The sequence below is a fragment of the Anser anser genome (genome assembly GCF_964211835.1).
Source record: "Anser anser genome assembly, chromosome: 4".
Lineage (NCBI taxonomy): Eukaryota > Metazoa > Chordata > Aves > Anseriformes > Anatidae > Anser > Anser anser.
This window is the reverse complement of record NC_139724.1, coordinates 47,837,723-47,855,627: the sequence shown is the minus strand read 5'-3', so window position 1 is coordinate 47,855,627 and position 17,905 is coordinate 47,837,723. Positions and strand designations below refer to the sequence as shown.

Here is a 17,905-nt window from a genome sequence, read left to right as displayed (position 1 = left end):
TCATTTATTTATTTATTTATTTATTTTAAGAGTTATTCTTTTCTTTGCTCTGTGTTAATCTTCATGTTTGCAACATAAAACAGCCAAGCGTGCTGTTTTGCAAGGTAAAGTGCATGTTTTGTACCCTCTGCTCTTTCTAGAGGAGACCAAGCCAGGATGTCCCGAGTACTGGTGACAGGAAGCAAACGGTAGCGTGGCACGTAGGGAACGTGCGGGCATCTCCAGAGCCTGCCTTGGAATGGCAGTCTTATGGGCTGGTTGCTGGGGCCACCTGATAGGACTGGGAACAAGGAGCTCATGTTCCTGGAAAACCATGTTCCTTCCTGGGAAGGGGTGCTCTGAATACGCGTTCTTTCTCCCCAAATTTTCTAACACCTTAAGTCTCCTAAACCAGTTTAACACGTGAAGGGTCACAGCACCCACCCGCTGCCCGCAGTTGCTGTCCATGTGTATTTTGAGGGTCACCTTGACATAAAAATAGGATACTGAAGTAACAGTTGGCGTCTTCTTAAAGCATTGTTTATGCATACTTCTAAGGAGGCAGTTTTCTGGATTACTCATGCTAATTTATCTTTTCAAGATGCTGTTAGGTTTGGTTAGGCAGGTTCAAATAGACAGAAAAGCCATTATCAGGACATGGTCTTTTTGTACGGAGATACCCAAGGTGTGAAACAGTACAAGGGACGCACTGCATTAAACCTACCGATTACGTTTTTCTCAAGCATTTTAAGCTATCGTGCCAGATAAGTCTTACTTTGTGTCAGTTTGAATCAGTGGATTTTAAACATTATTACCCTGTGCCTCTTGCCCCCCCCCCCATTATTTGTGACAGATATTCTGCACTGTATAATAATGAAACTCTAAGGGTATCATCTTCAGCTAAATAGAAGGTGTAACATAGTGTAATATCATGCCAATTAGAAGGGAAAATCATTGTAGATACCTGAAATATGTTTTTGCTTGGTATCAGCCATTCTGTGAAAAATTGCACATTCCACAGTTTCTAATGAATATGGATAGACAGCTATAGAGGACAAAAGATTATGAGTGGATTTACATTTCTGTGGCTCTGTTCGTTACAAATATTCTCTGAGAGACAACAGATACATGTGAGGAAAAAATCCTCTTCATCTGCATGTTTTCCTGTTATGCAACACACTGCTCAAAATGCAAGCTGAAAATTCCAGAGTTAACTCAAAAGAAGTGTAGCATTTACATTAAAAAGGGAGGAAAAACAAGTAAAAGTGAGCAGAGGTGTTCATAACTTTGTCTGATGAGGTAAGTGTTTCTGCCTGGACTGCTACAGCATTGTGAGGAATGATGTGAAATGCCTTGCGTCCTAGCAAACCCACTTAGTTGGGTTCTCCATCTCAAGTTTAGCTGGAGGAGACACAGAGGTTTAGTCAGTAGCTTGATAGAAACCAAGGACTTGTTGATGGGTGGGCTTCATGGGTAAAATCAGTTTCTGTTACCCCACTGTGCTTGACCATCCGCAACCAACGGCCATCGGTATCAGAGCTGCAGTTGCCCTAGGTACAGTAGCGGCGAGCCATCTCTGTGGGAGCTTCATCGCTCTGCTTCCATTACTGATGCTGCATACTGTACGTACCGGTGTCTGATGTGTCTTAAATAATTGTGGGACAGTCAGCAGCCCCCGTGTTGGGCTGCCACTGGCTTTCTGGCACACCGCGCGATGCCGCGAGATGGTGGTCTGTCTGTTGAAGCTGGGGTCAAGGATGGCTGTGCACCTGGCAAAGTGAAGGTGTAAGTTGTGAAGAGGACACGGGACTAGGGGGGAGAAGAAGAAGAAATGATCGCAAACTTAGGTAATCGTTTTATTCATAGCATAATGTGCACACATGGCTGTTGATGATGAGGCTACCAGTGACATAAATAAACTCAAGCAAAAGATGTAAGCGAGTGGATACATGTGTAGGCTTCTTTGGGCGGTGCCACGAACTTGGACATCGACCAAAAGAATTATTTATGTCCCTTGCAATTTCAGTGAAGAGCACAAAGGAGATAATTAGACCAGGATGCATCGCATTGCTCTTTCCATCTTGCACACATTCATGCCCACCAAATGTGAAATGTTCGCCTTTTCCCCTCAAACGTGATGGTTGTTGAACTTATTTTTAGTGTCATTTGATAAGCCTCCCTGCTCGCAGAGAGACATCCCACTGACCCAGCCACTGGTCATTGTCTATACCAGTTCCCATCAAAGCAGGCGCGCTTTGTCAGGTTTCGACTCGAATATCCATTTTGCATCTGAAGTACAGTATCGAAAGTGACTGGATCATTTGAGCCTTTTTCTTCAGCTGCTCCCTCCTTCCTCCCCCACAGTGTTTCCGCTCACGCTAACATAATTTGGCATCGTCGACGTGACACGACACTGGTTTTTCTAAAAAATTATAATACATACATTGTCAATGTTTTGTGATGGCCGGCGCTCCTGTAAATTTAATTTCTAAATTGATGGAAGGAGGTCTTTTTCCACCGCTGAATCTCAACCAATGCTCGGTGCCCCCTTGAAAACCGAGTAATGCACATACAGTAATAGGTCATTCAATGTCAAAAGGCATAAAAAAGATGAGCAAAATCTTCACAGGCTGCTGCTTGCTGTTGCCTTTAATTATATTAATTAAACTTTGAAATTCTCATGCAAAGAGAGTTGCTGGCTTGTGACGCTGAAGAGCCCTTGGAGATTCGGGGGGGGAAAAACCCTGAGATACCAGCTTAGTGGCTACTGCTTTTTTAATTTTAAAAAAAATAATACATAAGCCTACTACTGCTAGGTATGTTTATAGATGATGATGTTTTATGCGCTACTGAACTTTGAATGCAGGAAGGGGAAAAAAAACACCAGCCACAGTGTCAAGGTCTTGAAGCATCAGTCCCTCCAACTCCGCTCAAGATCTCTGGTTACAGGCTGTCTTCCTGTGGAATAACGCTCTATTAATTTTCTTCCTGTCCCGGGTGCATAATGAAAGAAAGGTGTCTTCAAAAACTAAAGGGCAAAGTCTTGCTTGCTACCAATACCTTGAGGCATCCTGTCTACATTTTGTCATGCGTGTGCACTTTTCAGTGTTAGAATGACAAGATTTCCAGTCAGAAGGTTCCCGTAAGGCACAATGCGATGGGAGACTCGGAAGGGTTTTGTGATCTGACATCGCTGTAAGGCAGTGAACTCTTGCGTTTGCTTAGCCTGGTGGGAAGCTTTATCCTCCGCCTTTGGCAAGCAGTCCCTATTTACATAACACGTGCCATCCTCGCATCTGAGAAACTCTGCATCTCTGCTTAAAGCACATTATGTCCTGAGAATCTGTAGTCCTTAAAAAAATAAAAAAAGTAAAAAAACATTATTATCTTTGGTTGTCTGTATTCTCCCTTTGTATTCTACGAAAGCAGAGGCATGCAAGTCAATGCTGCTTGTCACTGTCGCAAGTCACAGAGCAGGAGTGTACGGTGGTGAAACATAAGGGCTTGGCACAGCAATGCTGGCTCCTGGGAGGGGGGAATGCAGAAACCTTCTGAGTTGAGGCTTCATCCAAGAAACACAGGGCAGTGCTCAGTTCTCTCTGCTTGGTTGAAAAGTGGCAATGTGGCTGTATTTCCTCCTTGTATCCTCTTCTCCTCCTCTACTGAGATTGAACTCGGGTGAAGTTAATACATCGGCCCTGGGGGGAAAAAGAGAGAAGCCGTTATTGGTGGGTGAAGTAATGAATGCAACGAAGACTTTCAAATGCTGAATATTACATGCTGAAGGAAGGCTGTAATTTAAATTCAGATGTTTGTGAAAATAACACACCCATGAAAAATATTTTAAGAATTAATGGAAATTACCCAGAGTAAGTGTACTACATTTGACTTAGAAATGTAGGTTGTTAGGTAAGCAGTGATGACACAGAAGACACATTTTGAACGCTCCGAGGTCTTCTGTGAGGATAATTTACCAATCTGAAATTCTCAGAAACTTCTGGGAGCAAAATAAAACCTATCTAAACACACAGTAAAGGAAGATCATAGCAAAGACAGATTCTCACTCCACCGAGCCAAATCTTCATGCAGCACAGTGCAGATAAACGTGACTTGGTTAGCGGAGCAGCTGCTGACTTGCACTTGTGTTTTATTAGCAGTAACCCCAGCTCTGCACCTCCAAGGTGTCTTCGGATGAGCTTAACATCGCTGTGCACCAGTTCTCATGGTGTCATACCTGAGTAAATACCCTTCTCCTGTAAGTGGTTCCTTACGGGTGACAGCTTTTGGTGTAGCTGGGTGTGAGTCAAATCCACTAGTGAAGCTCATAACCCCTTTTTACTGATTTGAGAAGCACTGAAAAAATGCCCATTCTCAGAGCTTAGTTCAAGACCCGAGCTCCACACTGATCATTGGTTTCTGAATTCAGGAGTGCTCTGAGCAGAACAGCTCCTCACTTGGGCAGCCTTTCTGGGCACAGCACCTTTTCTTTCCATGATGGAGAAGGACAGCCTGTATTGATTGCGCCTTTGGCCGGGGCATCTCCATGCAGAGCAAGTCATTCTCCAAGGCACGTGCAAGTACTACGCACTGCCTGAAGGAGCATGTGGGAGGATTAGCGAAGACCTACTGAATGTTTTGTCATTAATTTTTCACTAATTACGAAGTCTGTCATTGGGGTGGGCTGCACAGCACCGAGTCAGGCATTGGTGGTCAGTAAGGAGCACGGGAGGTGGCTTGCCCAGCCGAAGCACCGCTCCCTGCTCACACCTCGGTGGTGCTGCTCGCTGCGGGAGCTGGGTGCCCACCTCACGCGGGGGTCCTGAACCAGTGCTCCCCTTCTCTGCCAGCCTGCTGCACCTCTCTGATGCAGGGGAGATTTGCAAAGACACGCAGGTGTGCAGGTTTCACGGAGGTGAGAGGGATCTTACTTGGAAGTCTCCTCAGCTAATTGATGGTGATGTTTTTTGTTTTTGAGGAAATTAGGAGAATAGGAAAAAAGCTGGAGATATTTTCTTTCCTCTGTTCCTTTTATTTCCTACTCGATGACTTCCAGTAAACTGGGGTGCCTATGAGGCAGCTTCTAAGGGACCTTTAAAGGATGATGCCAATCAAACTCTGCTAGTTTTGCAGTATGGAGCCATGCTTATTTCTTGAATCCTATTTAATGATGCATATTTTGGGGGAAAATTACTACTTTCTTTTTAAAGACAGGAGATTATGGCATAATCAAACAAAATTAGGCCTGAATTTCATACTACTTCCATGTATTTATTTTGAGCTAGATGTTTTACTGGTAATGGCAGAGGACAATTACACACAAGTACTATCTGGTATTATTCAGTCAGGTCTCAGTTGGCACCTGCCCTTGACTGGTGTGAAAGGGGCAGCGTTTTCTAGATGGACCGCAGGACTGAATGTACAGTGCACGACAGATCAAGGAATTTTTTTTCCTAATGCCCTTCTAATAATCCCACTTCCTGTCAACTGTATGATAAATACCGAAGTGGTGAGTAGTTAGGTTGGGTAATTGTGGTAACTTCTAGCTGCTACCATCTGGATTATAAATGCAGAAGAGAAGCAAAGAGATAAACCAGGAGCACTAAGAGATTCCATTAAAGGCAAAGTAAAAAGGCATGGTGCATCTTTATGGGCCTTTACATTTGATTTTTTTCAAATTAAGCATATCAAAATGAATTCTGCAGTAGAAGCAAAGTATTTTTGGAGGATAAAATCCACAAATGCTTTGCAAGTCAAGCACTTCTGACGACAAAGCGAACATTAAATATACACTGACAACAAGGACTTTTCTTCTGAGTTGATACCATAATGCAAAAGCAAGACACTGCAAAACATCTTTAGAAAACAGGTAATGGGGGAGTTGCAGTATTTCTCCCATAGTGTAAATTAACATTGCAATTCACCTGTCAGTGCAAATGTTCTGCTTTCATTTGTAGCTTTCTCACAGTTCTTTGAACATAGTTACCAGTGCATGACTTTATTTCAATTTTGGGCAAATGATTTGAGGATTAATCATTTTGGTTTTGCATTTCTTTTTTGTTTAGAAGGCTTTTTAGTGGCTCAACACTTTACCTAAGGTCTACAATCATCACTGAAGGAAAAATATGTTTTTCAAGGCCTGGCTGCGTGACGTGGTTAAGTGCAGTGTGTTAAGAGGAGCTGGATGGTTTTCTAGTTCATTAAAATGGCATTCATGAACTATATAACAAATACCACTAACGGGGCATTAAATTAGCCCCTTAATTCTAGGGAAGGTGGTGTTCTGTGTCTGTAGAAAGGATTTCTAGTTGAAGAACCACGTAAAGAAGAATAGGGAGAACTTGTACCTTACAGTCTTGTTACCAACACTGTCTTGTAAACACATGTTCTCTGCCAGCCTCTAGTCAGGGTTACAAGGTTTTTGGAAGAAGCTCTTGTCATGTGTTGTGTTTGTTTGTTTTTTTAACCAATGGTTGAGTCACTGCCAGTCTGAACCCACCTGTAGGCATTGTTAGTATGTTTGATGTATGATCAGATCGTTCTTACATGTGTGAGTGTCTGTTCTGGCAACCAGGACTACTCTCTTACTTAAGGGGACTGGAGGATGAGGAATTTCTAATGAAAGCAAGGCCTTCTGTTTAAGATGTCATTTTTTTGTACACAAATGTGATGCTCGCAGAAGACGGAGCTGAAATCAGGATGTTGGGAAACATGCTGAAAGCGCTAATTAATGAGAAGGTCAGGACCACTGTAGTGTCATTAACGGAACAGCAAATATTGCATGCCAGTATAGTAGAGAACAGCTTTTGCATTTAGGTAATGGGATGTGACAAGGTGCGTGGCTTCACAGTACCTACACATGAAATGCATTAAAAACTAGCATTCAAGCCAACGTAAAGGGCTTTGAGCTCTCATCACACATGCAATTTAACACACTAACTTGCACAATTGCCGTATATACCTTTAATATTATCTTAGCAAAAATAGATAGAAGTGTATTAGTAAGCCTTTTTCTTGCTCTCAGCTTGCCACAGTTTGATTCATGTACATATTTATTTCCACTAAATGCTGGCCTAGAGGCTGTTTTCTTCCAGGAGGGACAGAAAAGATTTCTAAATAGAAAATAAGCAATTGGCATTACTGCTCCTCACTTACTTCTTTCCCATCATCTCTGTCCCCAGCCTCCTTAGTGGAGGAGTCATGGGGGAGAAAGGAGGAGAAAAAGAAGAAAAGGGAACTGTTTGGTCAGCTAGACTCTTAATCATGTAACCCATCTCAAGGGCAGATCTCGAGACCTGCATACTCTACAAATCTGGCCTCTTACTGGCCTGGAGATTCCCCCCAAACAAAGCCCCTGGTGCTGTGTTATTCTTTTGAGATGTGGTGGAATGTGGCAAGCAGAGGAAGGTATTGAGTTCTGATTGAGCCGCTCTCAATTATAGATGAGCAAACTGAAGAAGATAAAAGACTAATGTTTAACTCTGTTAAGGATTCATCACTCTAAGCCTGTAGGTTTTCATCAACTTCAAATCAGGGTGCATGTGCTATAACCAGCATCGCTGTCTTTGTGCAAGTTGGTTTTGGGAAAAAGATTCATACTCATGTAAGGTGTTTCTCTAATCGAATTCAGAACTCCCTATGTAGTGGTATCTATTTCAGCTTTTAGAAACAGAATATTGAATTTCTATTCTGTTTAATCTGAACTTTACAAAAAGGACTATTTATATCACTAGAAGTGCTATTTACTAAACAGTAGATTTATCTGTCTATTTTTGGCCTTCAGAATTAAAACATGTTTGTTCTATGTAACTAATAAAATCTGTGAATTACCATCCTAGCATTACCATGGTCAGACAGTTTGGTGACTTAATGTTACATTCATGTCCCTGTACTCAATTAAACAATCAATACAACCAATTTGAATTCAGATGTATCATGCCTTGTAAATCACTGGATCATAAACCTTAACAATACCAACATGTAGTCAGTATAAAATTGAACTAAATTAGTATTTTAGGGCTACAGTAATTAAAAAATGAGTTATGCAAGCATTCTGTGATCTTCGTGCGGAATATGGGGGTTATGTCAATGCACCAGATTCAGCAGAAAAGAAAACCCTTAACTATGAAATGCTTGAAGATGCACTGTAGGAACCACAGAAGAAGAATATGGTAAGTATTTTAGTTGAAAAATAGAGAAAAATCTACAGCTCAGGTTTTTATATAAGAAGGAATATTCTTATGTTACGCTGAAGTCAATTATTACATTGTTGATTATCTTACAGAATTTAACTTACTGAGCAACCAAGATAAATTAAAGGCCTTGCAGGGCACCCAATATTAAAGGAAGGGGATGCTCCTAGTAGACTGCAGGATAGATCCTTATGTGGCAATGCAAAAAAAAAGTCCAAGAGGTGTCTGCCGAAATGGCCGTGCTTCCTCCTGCTCTGTGACCTTCTGCGAGCCTGTACAGCCCTATTGGAGCAGTGCACTCAGCATTTGGAGGAGGATGCCTTTTGGACTGCGCTGTGCTACGAGCCTGGAACTCATCTGTTGATGTTGGCTAGATAGGTATGAGAAGCACTTTAATTTGTATGTGTGCATGTGTGAGCAAACATGCGTTGCTTTCCAACCATCTGTAACCCAACACTGGGCTCTTTGGTGAAGGAAGTGGAGGAAACTTTACAGGCTCCTCTGGAGCTGTGCCCACTTCCTGCACTGCCAGGGCTGGCCCCCCATGTTCCCAGCGCTCTATGAATATTCACAGCATGGGTAATCTACAGAGACAAACGGGTTCTGCTTTCCTCCTGCATTTTTTCAAACTGGGCTGCAGAGTTTCTGCATTTTCAGTTTCATCCTGCAAAGATGTTCACCCGTAAATCTTTGTCCTGGTCAGACATTTAAAAGAGTCCATTGGGTTTGGGTTTCGTTTTGTTTTTCCTCCCTTCAAGTACCACAGACAGAAGAAACAATGCTCAGCAAAAAGTGTTCTGGCATGTGCAGGGGTGAGAGTGAGAGGCGATGCTCTCCTGGAGGTGATTAATGGCAAGGTCTAATAGTAGACTTGAAATGAGCAATGGTATGATGGTTGGCTGTCACCGAAGCTGTGCGCTGTATTTGTTTAGGCTGATGTGGAATTCTCTTAATGAGGTCGCAGGCTGGCAAAGCTCTTGACCCTTCCTTTCCCCCATTTCATTGTACTGGCTAGGAAGGCACTGCAGGGTGGGCCTGGGCTGGGGGACAGCTGGATGGCAACTCCACAAATGCCCAATAGGCTGGGCAGAGTTTTGTTGCTTTGAGTCATGTCAGAGTATATTTTTTTCTATTATTAAGTACCATCTGGAGTGGTATTTAATCCACCATCTTTTTTAGTATATGACATATGCAAAGGAGAGACAAATGCACAGATATGGATGTACGGGCTCTTTTCTTTGTATCTGAAACGTGTACTGCGTTTGCCAAAACAGTAACAGCAGTCCTCACAGTACTACCGCTAAGGCTGAAATTCAGCAAAAAACTGCTCTTCTGTTTTCCAGCGTGCTCTGGTTTTGTTACTTGCATGAGACATACTAGTCATTGCTTTCTGAACCAAAGGGACTCACTGCATGGAAATGACTTTTCCAAAATGAGTCATTATTTAATGGGCAGATAACAAGTGCTTTAAGTTCGACGGTTTGCTCTCCTTTGGTAATTGCATGCAAGGATGCAATTAAAGGAAGTCAGGATCTCCAGATAAAACCCTGAACCCAGTGTCAACTGCTCAGTGCTATAACAAGGTCCCGGTGAGGTGTGGGGTCTCCTTGGAGGCTGTGGGTCATTCACCACCAACATCCTCCAAATGCTACTCAGCTGACAGGCTTGGATTACCTGAGAATTGTAAGCAGTTTGACACAAAAACTTGAATTGTAGAATCATAGAGACATTAAGGTTGGAAAAGACCTCCAGTCCAACCGTCCCCCTACCACCAATATTACCCACAAAACCATAAGGGGAACAGAAGGGACAGAATGTCCTCAATTCAGAGTAAGACATGAAGTCATTTGCTAAGCACTGAAATAGCTGGCTGCTCTGGGTAGTCATAGGGATTAAGGAGTAGCTCCTAACATACTATCGCTCAGATCTCTGGCTGTTGTTTTTTGGTGGTGTTGGTGTGTGTGTGTGGCTTCACTTGCAGCATTCTTCTGTAACTGAGAAACAGCATGTGAAGCAGTCCATGAAATCAGGGAGGCCGGAGATGGGACATTTACGATATCCATCCACCCGGCCTGTGCTGTGTACATTGTCACCTGTGCATCATCCTTGCTTGTGACTTGTTTCTGTAGCATGCTGAGTAACTGCATACATGTAGGTAAAGGTTCCCTGTACACTGCTGAATTGTTCAGCATCTGACTTATGACTGTAAGAACAACTGCATTTTCTGAAGTAGCACTTAAGCCATCTTTTGTCCAGAACAGATGTCTTTCGTACTGCCCTCTATAATACATGCTTTCATAAAAGATTGGCTCATTTTGGACTTGGAGGATCAAGATCCTACAATGTCTGTCAGTAGAGTGTCTCAGCAGAGGCTGAGAATCGTGTGCTTCTTTCTTACCCACGGCTGAAGGGTCTCCATAAAGAGAACATACCCTTTTGGGAGTTGTCTTTTATATGGCACACGTGAGCTCTGTGCCCTCCAGCCCCGTTGTTCAGTGCTTGCAGAGCCGTGAGGAAGGAGAGGGTTTCGGAATAATGGCACTCCTGAGAGGAGTATTCAGCGATGTCGTTTATGTTGGCCCTGTCTTTACAGCATTGTGAGGGCATCTTTCTGCCCTGTGATCACTGCAGCCCTGTGAGCCCAGGTTTGTCGCTCCTCACAAAGCTGTCTTGCAACAGCTCTCTGCTACAGCCTGCTGAGACTGTAGGTGCCAGTAGGGCCCTCAGACGAGAATCTGGTTTACCTGATTCTGTTTCCTCCTAAGCTTCGTTTCCCTGTGGTGTGCCTCTCTAGAAGGAGTCAAAGTTGCAAGTGTGAGGTTCTCCCCTGTAGCTTTTCAGTAAAGAACTGGACTGCGTAAACCTTTTCTTCTTCGCAGTAATACAAGTGAACAGGCAATTTCCTGCTTTCCAAAGCTCTTTGGAATCATTAACTCCCTTACTGGGTTAATAAATAAACTCCTACCTGTGCTCCTGGCCTGCAGGCTTGTACGTAGTGGTGACAATAAAAGGGCATTTTAAAGGAACAAAACCGGTGGGGATTCAAAGTAGGTGCTGAGATGACAGCACTGGCAACACCTTCCTCCGAGTCTAGCAGCAGGAGCCGCGTGGCAGTGGGGATTTCCTTACTGGAGAAGTCCCGCTGCCTGCCCTCAGCACAGCCCAGTACCGGAGGGGCACACAGACAACAGCTCGTGCTGACAAACCTGTGCCGGGTTCGCACGCCAAACCCACTGCGCTACAGCCTTTGGAAACAGACCTGGCTGATCGTGTCTCACCATAGCCAGCTAAAGCAGTGTTAACTACGGCTCGTGTCACCTTGCCCCCATCTCCTGGGCATTAAAATTCTACTGGCATTAACATTCGTGTGCTTCTTTACTAGCTCCCCTGCTCGGATGTATTTCACTGCTATAACCATTATAACATTACACTCACCTCATAAATATCCATTGACAAGCTGGAGCATACAACTGAAGTTAAGTTTATATATATATATATCTTTTTTTTAAAGATGGCTGATTTATATGTTTACTTTGGAGAGCGCTTGCTAACCCACCCATGCCCCGTGCAGCCCTAAGCAGCATTCAGAGACTTATGCTGGCATCTCTTTTTCTTATGTGCTTGCTCTTTGTCCCTGACAATCAGGAAATCCCTCATCCCAGAGATCTGGGAAGCTCAGAACATTGCAGGAATTTGCTGACAGAAACCTGTATGCTCTGTTGCCAGGCTCTTAGTCCTAAAACCTCATCTCTGCAGATGTGCATTGCTATCAGCATGTTTATTTTATATATTTTGCTTATATAAAGCAAAACCACTTTAAGTTGTTATCTTCCTGTCCTTGCACATGTTGGATTATTACCCACAGAAGACAACCCACACCACATCGCAGGGGCTGTGTGCTCACTGACTACCGTCCTGACACAGTGCCGTTCGGCAGCCGCACACATTGCAAGTACAGAAGTCCCAGTCGGCAGCAGCAAAGCATGCTGTGGTGATGGATATTTTGCACCTGGGAAAAGATGACTTCGCGGTGCTATACACAGCTGGAGGTATCATTTTTTTCACAGAATAAATCAGCAATGAATCTCTTTGAGGAACTGGCGTTATTACTGCAGAAAATATTATTATTGATATAGACATCAGGAGCATTTCTAGGGCTGCCCAAGTTGTCTTTCTCCCCAAAATTACTTAGCCTATTGCTGAAATGTCACTGGCCCAGATGAGGTAAGCTCTGAACCCCAGCAGCAACACTGGGTATGCTCAAAATCAACCTAAAAGAGCAACCACGTAAGAAGAAACAAAGTACAGGCAAATAGTGCTACATATTTTTAACCTTAGGAGGACTTTTTTTACACTGTCGTATTTCTTCAGTAACTTGAGATAAGTGGAATGTCATATAACTTGTTTATTATTCTCATATTTATGTAATGTAGCCTCCTTAGCATGTGTGCATGCACCTCACGATCTTTCCAAGCAATCTGGCAGTCATGTAGGTCAGTTTTCAGAAGACACATACCTGAATTTCAACAACAGTTGTTTCAGGATGAGAACTGGCAGCATCTGACTGCTTTGAGGAGAACGTGCCAGCACAGGTACAGATACCTCAGTAGCTGAGTCCGACTTCAGACCCAGCTCTCATCCCTTGGGCTTGCTTTAGGTGAGGGCGAGTAAAATGAGAGCCAAGTGCAGAAAAGGAGGACAACATGAATTTATTTTAAAAGGTAGTTCCACTTTTTCTGCAACAAATAACTACTGTGTTTTAGAGTATAGGCCAAAAACCGTCAGTAAAAGGTTCAAAATAGGTGTTTTAAAGATGTCACCAAATATATAAAGTGCATAATGGATGGCCAGGTGTCTGTAGCTGCTGTGTCAAAAAAATGTTTCTTGCAGGAAAATACGTAGCTCATTTGCAGCCATCTTCCTCAAACTGTTACGTTAATGCAAGTACTACTTTGTGGAGAGAAGCCCTGTGGGTGTCTTAAACCCACTGATGTGTTATATCTGATGTGGTCCTGATTCAGTGTTCACTACTGTTCAGCAAAGCTGCGAAGATCTGATTTGTTTGTTTCCCCAAATACCCCTGACTTATGCATGTGGTTTGGTAAATCTCATGTTGGCACAGTTTGCTGTTTGGAGCAAACATTCACTGGTTGCACGTGCGTGCGTACAAAATGCTGCTGTTATGATCTGGCAAGGCTTGGTAACCACTTCGTACATACTTTGCTTAGATGTAAATGAACATGCTTGGTGCAGTGAGGAATCGGGGGTATTATCTGTAGTATTTTTAGTACACTGGCGGCTTTGGGAAAATGCTATTAAGAACAGCTTTTCACCCCCACTAATAACGCTTATTTTGTAACTGGACATATGGACATTTCCACACAGTTGCTACAGTGAATAAAAGCTTGGAAGTACATGTTTACCAGTGGTGTAACCTTGTGAAAACCAGAACTGAAAGGATTTGTAGCTCAATATGCTGTGTGGCACTGAAAGGAGCATTTCTACTAAGACTCACGGTACTTGAGAGCACCGGTTCAGGGGTAGACTTTGAAGACATTTTTCCCACCTTGGAAGACTTGAGAAGAGTAACCCACAAAGTCCCCTCCACAACGTGCTCCTGGTAATTAGGTTGAACGCAAGCAGCACACGCACTGCACAGCTACACGTCTGTGTCTGCAGGGAGCTGGGCTCCATGGGGCTGCTCGGGGCATGAGCATCAGTAGGAGCAGCACGCACTGCGGTTATTCTTATGGTCGGTACCCTGCTTGTGTCTCTGAGTGCCAGTCACCCTCTGACTTACACCGCAGGGAGACAGCTTGTGCCCTGACCAGTTTTCAGAGAAGGGCAAGAAGGGGAGTGGTTTGCCGGCAGCTGGGGAAGTTAAGGGAAAAAAAATGCTCAACTAGTGTGAGCATTTGCTGTCTTGCCCAGACAGGTTGTGGTAATGAGGAAGGGAGGGATTTATCTTCCTTTGCCAAGTTTTCTGTGACTGCTTTATTCAGCAGTTCTCCAAATAATCTACTGCCTTGAAAAAGAGTGGTTGTGACAAGCTGCTTCTCCTGTGAGTTGGCCTTCCAGGTCTGGGAGAAGAGAGGACGATGAGCTGCTGAACTGGTTGTGTGGGCCTTAGGGGAGAATAAAACTGTATGCATTTGTAGCATCTGCTTCAAAAGGAGGTTGTGGCAAATATTTTATTCAGCAGAGCTGGAGGTCTCCTGTCTCTAGAGGGCAGGAGTTTGTTGTTTTCCTCAGATGAGGCAAGCATTGCTTATGCAAAAGGAAAGGATGTGGAAATGGCCTGCAGAGTCCCTGTTTCTCCGTCGCGGGTTCTGTGGAGCGAGGGCCTCAGCTCTCTCCATCTGACCCCTTGGCAGGAAGCCTCCCGCACTTGCAGTGCTTCTGCCTCCATGGAAATATACCATGGCCTGGCAAGGTTTGACACTGCTTTCCTGAAGGACACATTAATGTTTTCCCATTGCAAGCGCTTGCCAATGGAGGGCTCTGCTCCTTCAGATCTAATTATGCCTTGGAAGGCAGCTCAGGCTTGTTCTTACTGCCAGAGGGAAAGTGATCTCTGTCCTGGCGGGCGTCCCAGCACACACCTAACCCAGTGCTGACGCTCACCCAAAGGGGCGCGCTAACCGGGCCACCTCTTCCCCCGTGATGCCCAGAGCAATAAGCTGAGCTGGTGCTGGGAGAGTTCCCTCTCCTCGAGTGAGAAGGCGGGGGGCGTGGGATCGTGGGATTTTATTTCTAGGTGAAGCTTCAAGAGTTCTTCCTTAATTTCTGCAGTATATCAGCCGCTGTATTGTTCTGTGGTATTTCTGCAGTAGCTCCGCAGGGAGGCGGAGGGGGAAGCTCTGAAGATAGAGCTGTTTTCTCTGAGAAGTGTCTTTCCTCTTTGAACTCGTAAATGTACTGGGATGAATCCTTGTCAGGAATAAGTATTACTGGGGGACCCCATTTATGTTATGGGACGACTGCAGCCAAATTGATGTCAAGCCTGAGCTATCGTGCCAAATGGCTTCCCCATGTTAGCATCAGGAAGGATTTCTCGAGTTTTCTACATTTTTTCATAGGGAAAAAAAGAAAGAGAACAATATGCTTCTACATGCGTAAAATTTCAAACCTTGTAAAATCAGAAGAGGATCTTAAGAGAAGCCCACTAAAGCCAACAAATGTCAAAACTTGGCATTCGCAGGAGCTTTTTCATCTAAAAAGGCAAGAATACCAGAAATTTACAGTTCCTAGAGATGGCATCTCACATGCAAAAGTCCAACACCTCCATTATTCTTCCTTCATCCCCTGTGTGCAACCACTTGAAGTGGGAAGAATGCAATTTATCTTTCTCTGACATCGTTGATAGCAACAGATAAACCATAACTTTCCGAAGAACCATTTTCTTCCAACTCCTTCCCTCCACACTCATGACCTCAGCTGAGGAAAGTCCCCTTCAAGCCCATCCTAAAACCTCCTTCCTTTACAGATACTTCCCAGAGTCTCGTCTTCCCGATGCACTTCTTTAACACAGCCTTTTCTAAAGAAACATTATCCTCTCCAAACAGCCCATGTAAGTAAGAAGCAGATGCTCTACAACTGTAATGTCTGTGAGTCATCCAGGGGTCACATTCTCAGCTTGTAACACAGCAAAAACATGGAATTCATACCCCAGCTCAGGGCCTGGCCCTTTTGCTTTTACAGCATCCGACTAGCGTATGATAACTACTTGAAAAGAGAGGATGAACATTTAGGATGGCATATAATTATTTTTGCCTTTTAATAATTACCACATTATTACTGTGGGGGAAAATCTAACTTAAGAAAATCTGTGAAAACCATGAATCTGCTGGAAGATGTAGATAGGGTTTAAGTGAATTCTCTTTGGGAGAAGCCTGGAAATCCCCCAGCATGGCGGGTGTGTGCGGCTGTAGCACAGTTGTGACTGCTGAGATTGAGATGGCTCTGTAGCTGGAGAGACAGAGCCGCAGCAGGAACCTCATGAATGCCTGCGCGCACACTGCATGTAACAGCCCTCTAGATGCCACTGTGATCCAGCTGTCACTTCACCATCTGAAGCCTTTACGGTGCTATCTGATAGCTGGATCCTTCGCCGTAATAATGAATTCAGCATTAATGACATTGACCACTGGGCCCAGTAAGGAACGTGAACGCCAAGCTGTTTCCGACCCCTCAACCCATGTCGGCTTCCCTGGTACAATGAGCACATGTCAACGAGTCAGCTCCCGTTCCTGCAGACAAAACCCCACAGCACATCATTAGGCTTTCGTTTCCATTAACATGGATTGCTAATCATCAGCTTTGCAGATATTTGGACATCGCTCCTGTCCCCCTACCAAATCTTCTCCGTACAGAGTGGTGTTGAAGTGGCAGCTCCAGAATCCTCTACCTTGAACCAAGGCCTAAACCCTTCGTGAAAGCCAAATCCTTATACAGCACAATAATTAAAATGACCACAGGATGTATTTTCTGCTGTGGCCTGCGCCACATCTGATTTAGACCTTCTGGATTATGAAAGAGGAGAATTTATAAAGTTATCTGATTTATGTTCTTATGCATCGCTGTCAATCTGCTTTGCTCTTGACTTGCAAAGATGTCTATTAATTGTATGTCAGGCATAATTCAAACTGGGTGAATTTATTGCTATTGTTGCTAGTATTACGACTGGTTGAAGCCCTAGTCATTGACCCACGATCTGCTGTGCTCAGGGCTCAGAAAGCCTGGAAGAAGAGATTGCCATAACTTGTCCATTACCGTACCCAGTGCTTATTTCTGGTGCTAATAAAAGGGGGGACAAAGGTGCAATGGCGACACTCATTTCTGCAGCAGTCCTGCATTTAAGACTTGGTGCCTCTGTCCAGGACCACAAACTGTTACAAGTAAGGGCTGCACATCTTGCTCCTTCCGTAGAATTTAAAAGCTCACCCTCTTCTTTGGACATCACAGACCGCAGAAAAGACGTGCTGCAAGGAGTGATGGAGCTCTGGTGAGCTGCAGCTGCTCGTAGCAGGCACAGGTCAGAGCAGCCTTTGAACTGCAGAGCTCTTGTGTGGTGGAAGATCAGGAGCCAGCAGATGAAGAGAGGAATGTAGGAATTGTGCTCATACAAGAAGCTATTCCAGTAGGCAAGACAGGGTGGGCAGCACACATGCAGCAGGTTTCTGTCATAATCTTTTGCAAGAGGTCTGTAAATTAGGAATATTTTTGTCCTACACTATACTGATCACTAGCTCTGCTCTCCTTACCTCCCACTAGCGATGCATGTACAAACTCGGGTGTAGCAATACTAGAGTTAACAACTTCTGTTAGTTTCTAAGCACCGCTTCTCATCTCATGTCTTCTACTGAAAATCAGAAGTAGTTCCTTTAAAGTCAGCAGTGTAAAGCTCATGGAAATAGGATCAGAAGCTGGTCCTCAGATTGTATTATGACAATGTGGTGTCTACTGTGGGCTCCTTTTCAGGACTACAAAGTAGTTGGCCTGTCACAATGGTGCTAGCAGCTACTAGGATGTGTGCACTGCAGAGATACTGCTTGAGTCCTTCAGCAGTTGCACCATTTTCCTTCTTCCTTGTGGACTGGGCTATGTGGTTTGGCTCTGCATTCTTTGAAATATTTCTTCCTCGTGGGGAATCACTGCTACAGATGTGCTTAGTGGAGATGCTGATGTTCTCTAGAGGCTAGGAGAAGTGTCCTGTGGGGACACTCAGACTGTGTGTA

The 17,905-nt window shown here is 44.0% G+C and overlaps 2 protein-coding genes across 2 annotated transcripts in view; one reads left to right on the top strand and one right to left on the bottom strand.

Moving 5' to 3' along the window:
- The window catches only part of LOC310899454 (uncharacterized protein), a gene marked incomplete at its 5' end in the record, with an annotated part of 283,288 nt that overhangs the window by 233,460 nt on the left and 31,923 nt on the right, over positions 1-17,905 (top strand). The gene's annotated exons all lie outside the window — the stretch shown is intronic.
- The window catches only part of ANTXR2 (ANTXR cell adhesion molecule 2), a 112,180-nt gene continuing 96,097 nt past the window's right edge, over positions 1,823-17,905 (bottom strand). Inside the window, exon 17 of the mRNA XM_083836059.1 lies at positions 1,823-3,677. Within this exon, the coding sequence (XP_083692185.1) occupies positions 3,639-3,677 (39 nt within the window). The 3' untranslated portion in view covers positions 1,823-3,638. The remainder of the gene's footprint in view (positions 3,678-17,905) is intronic.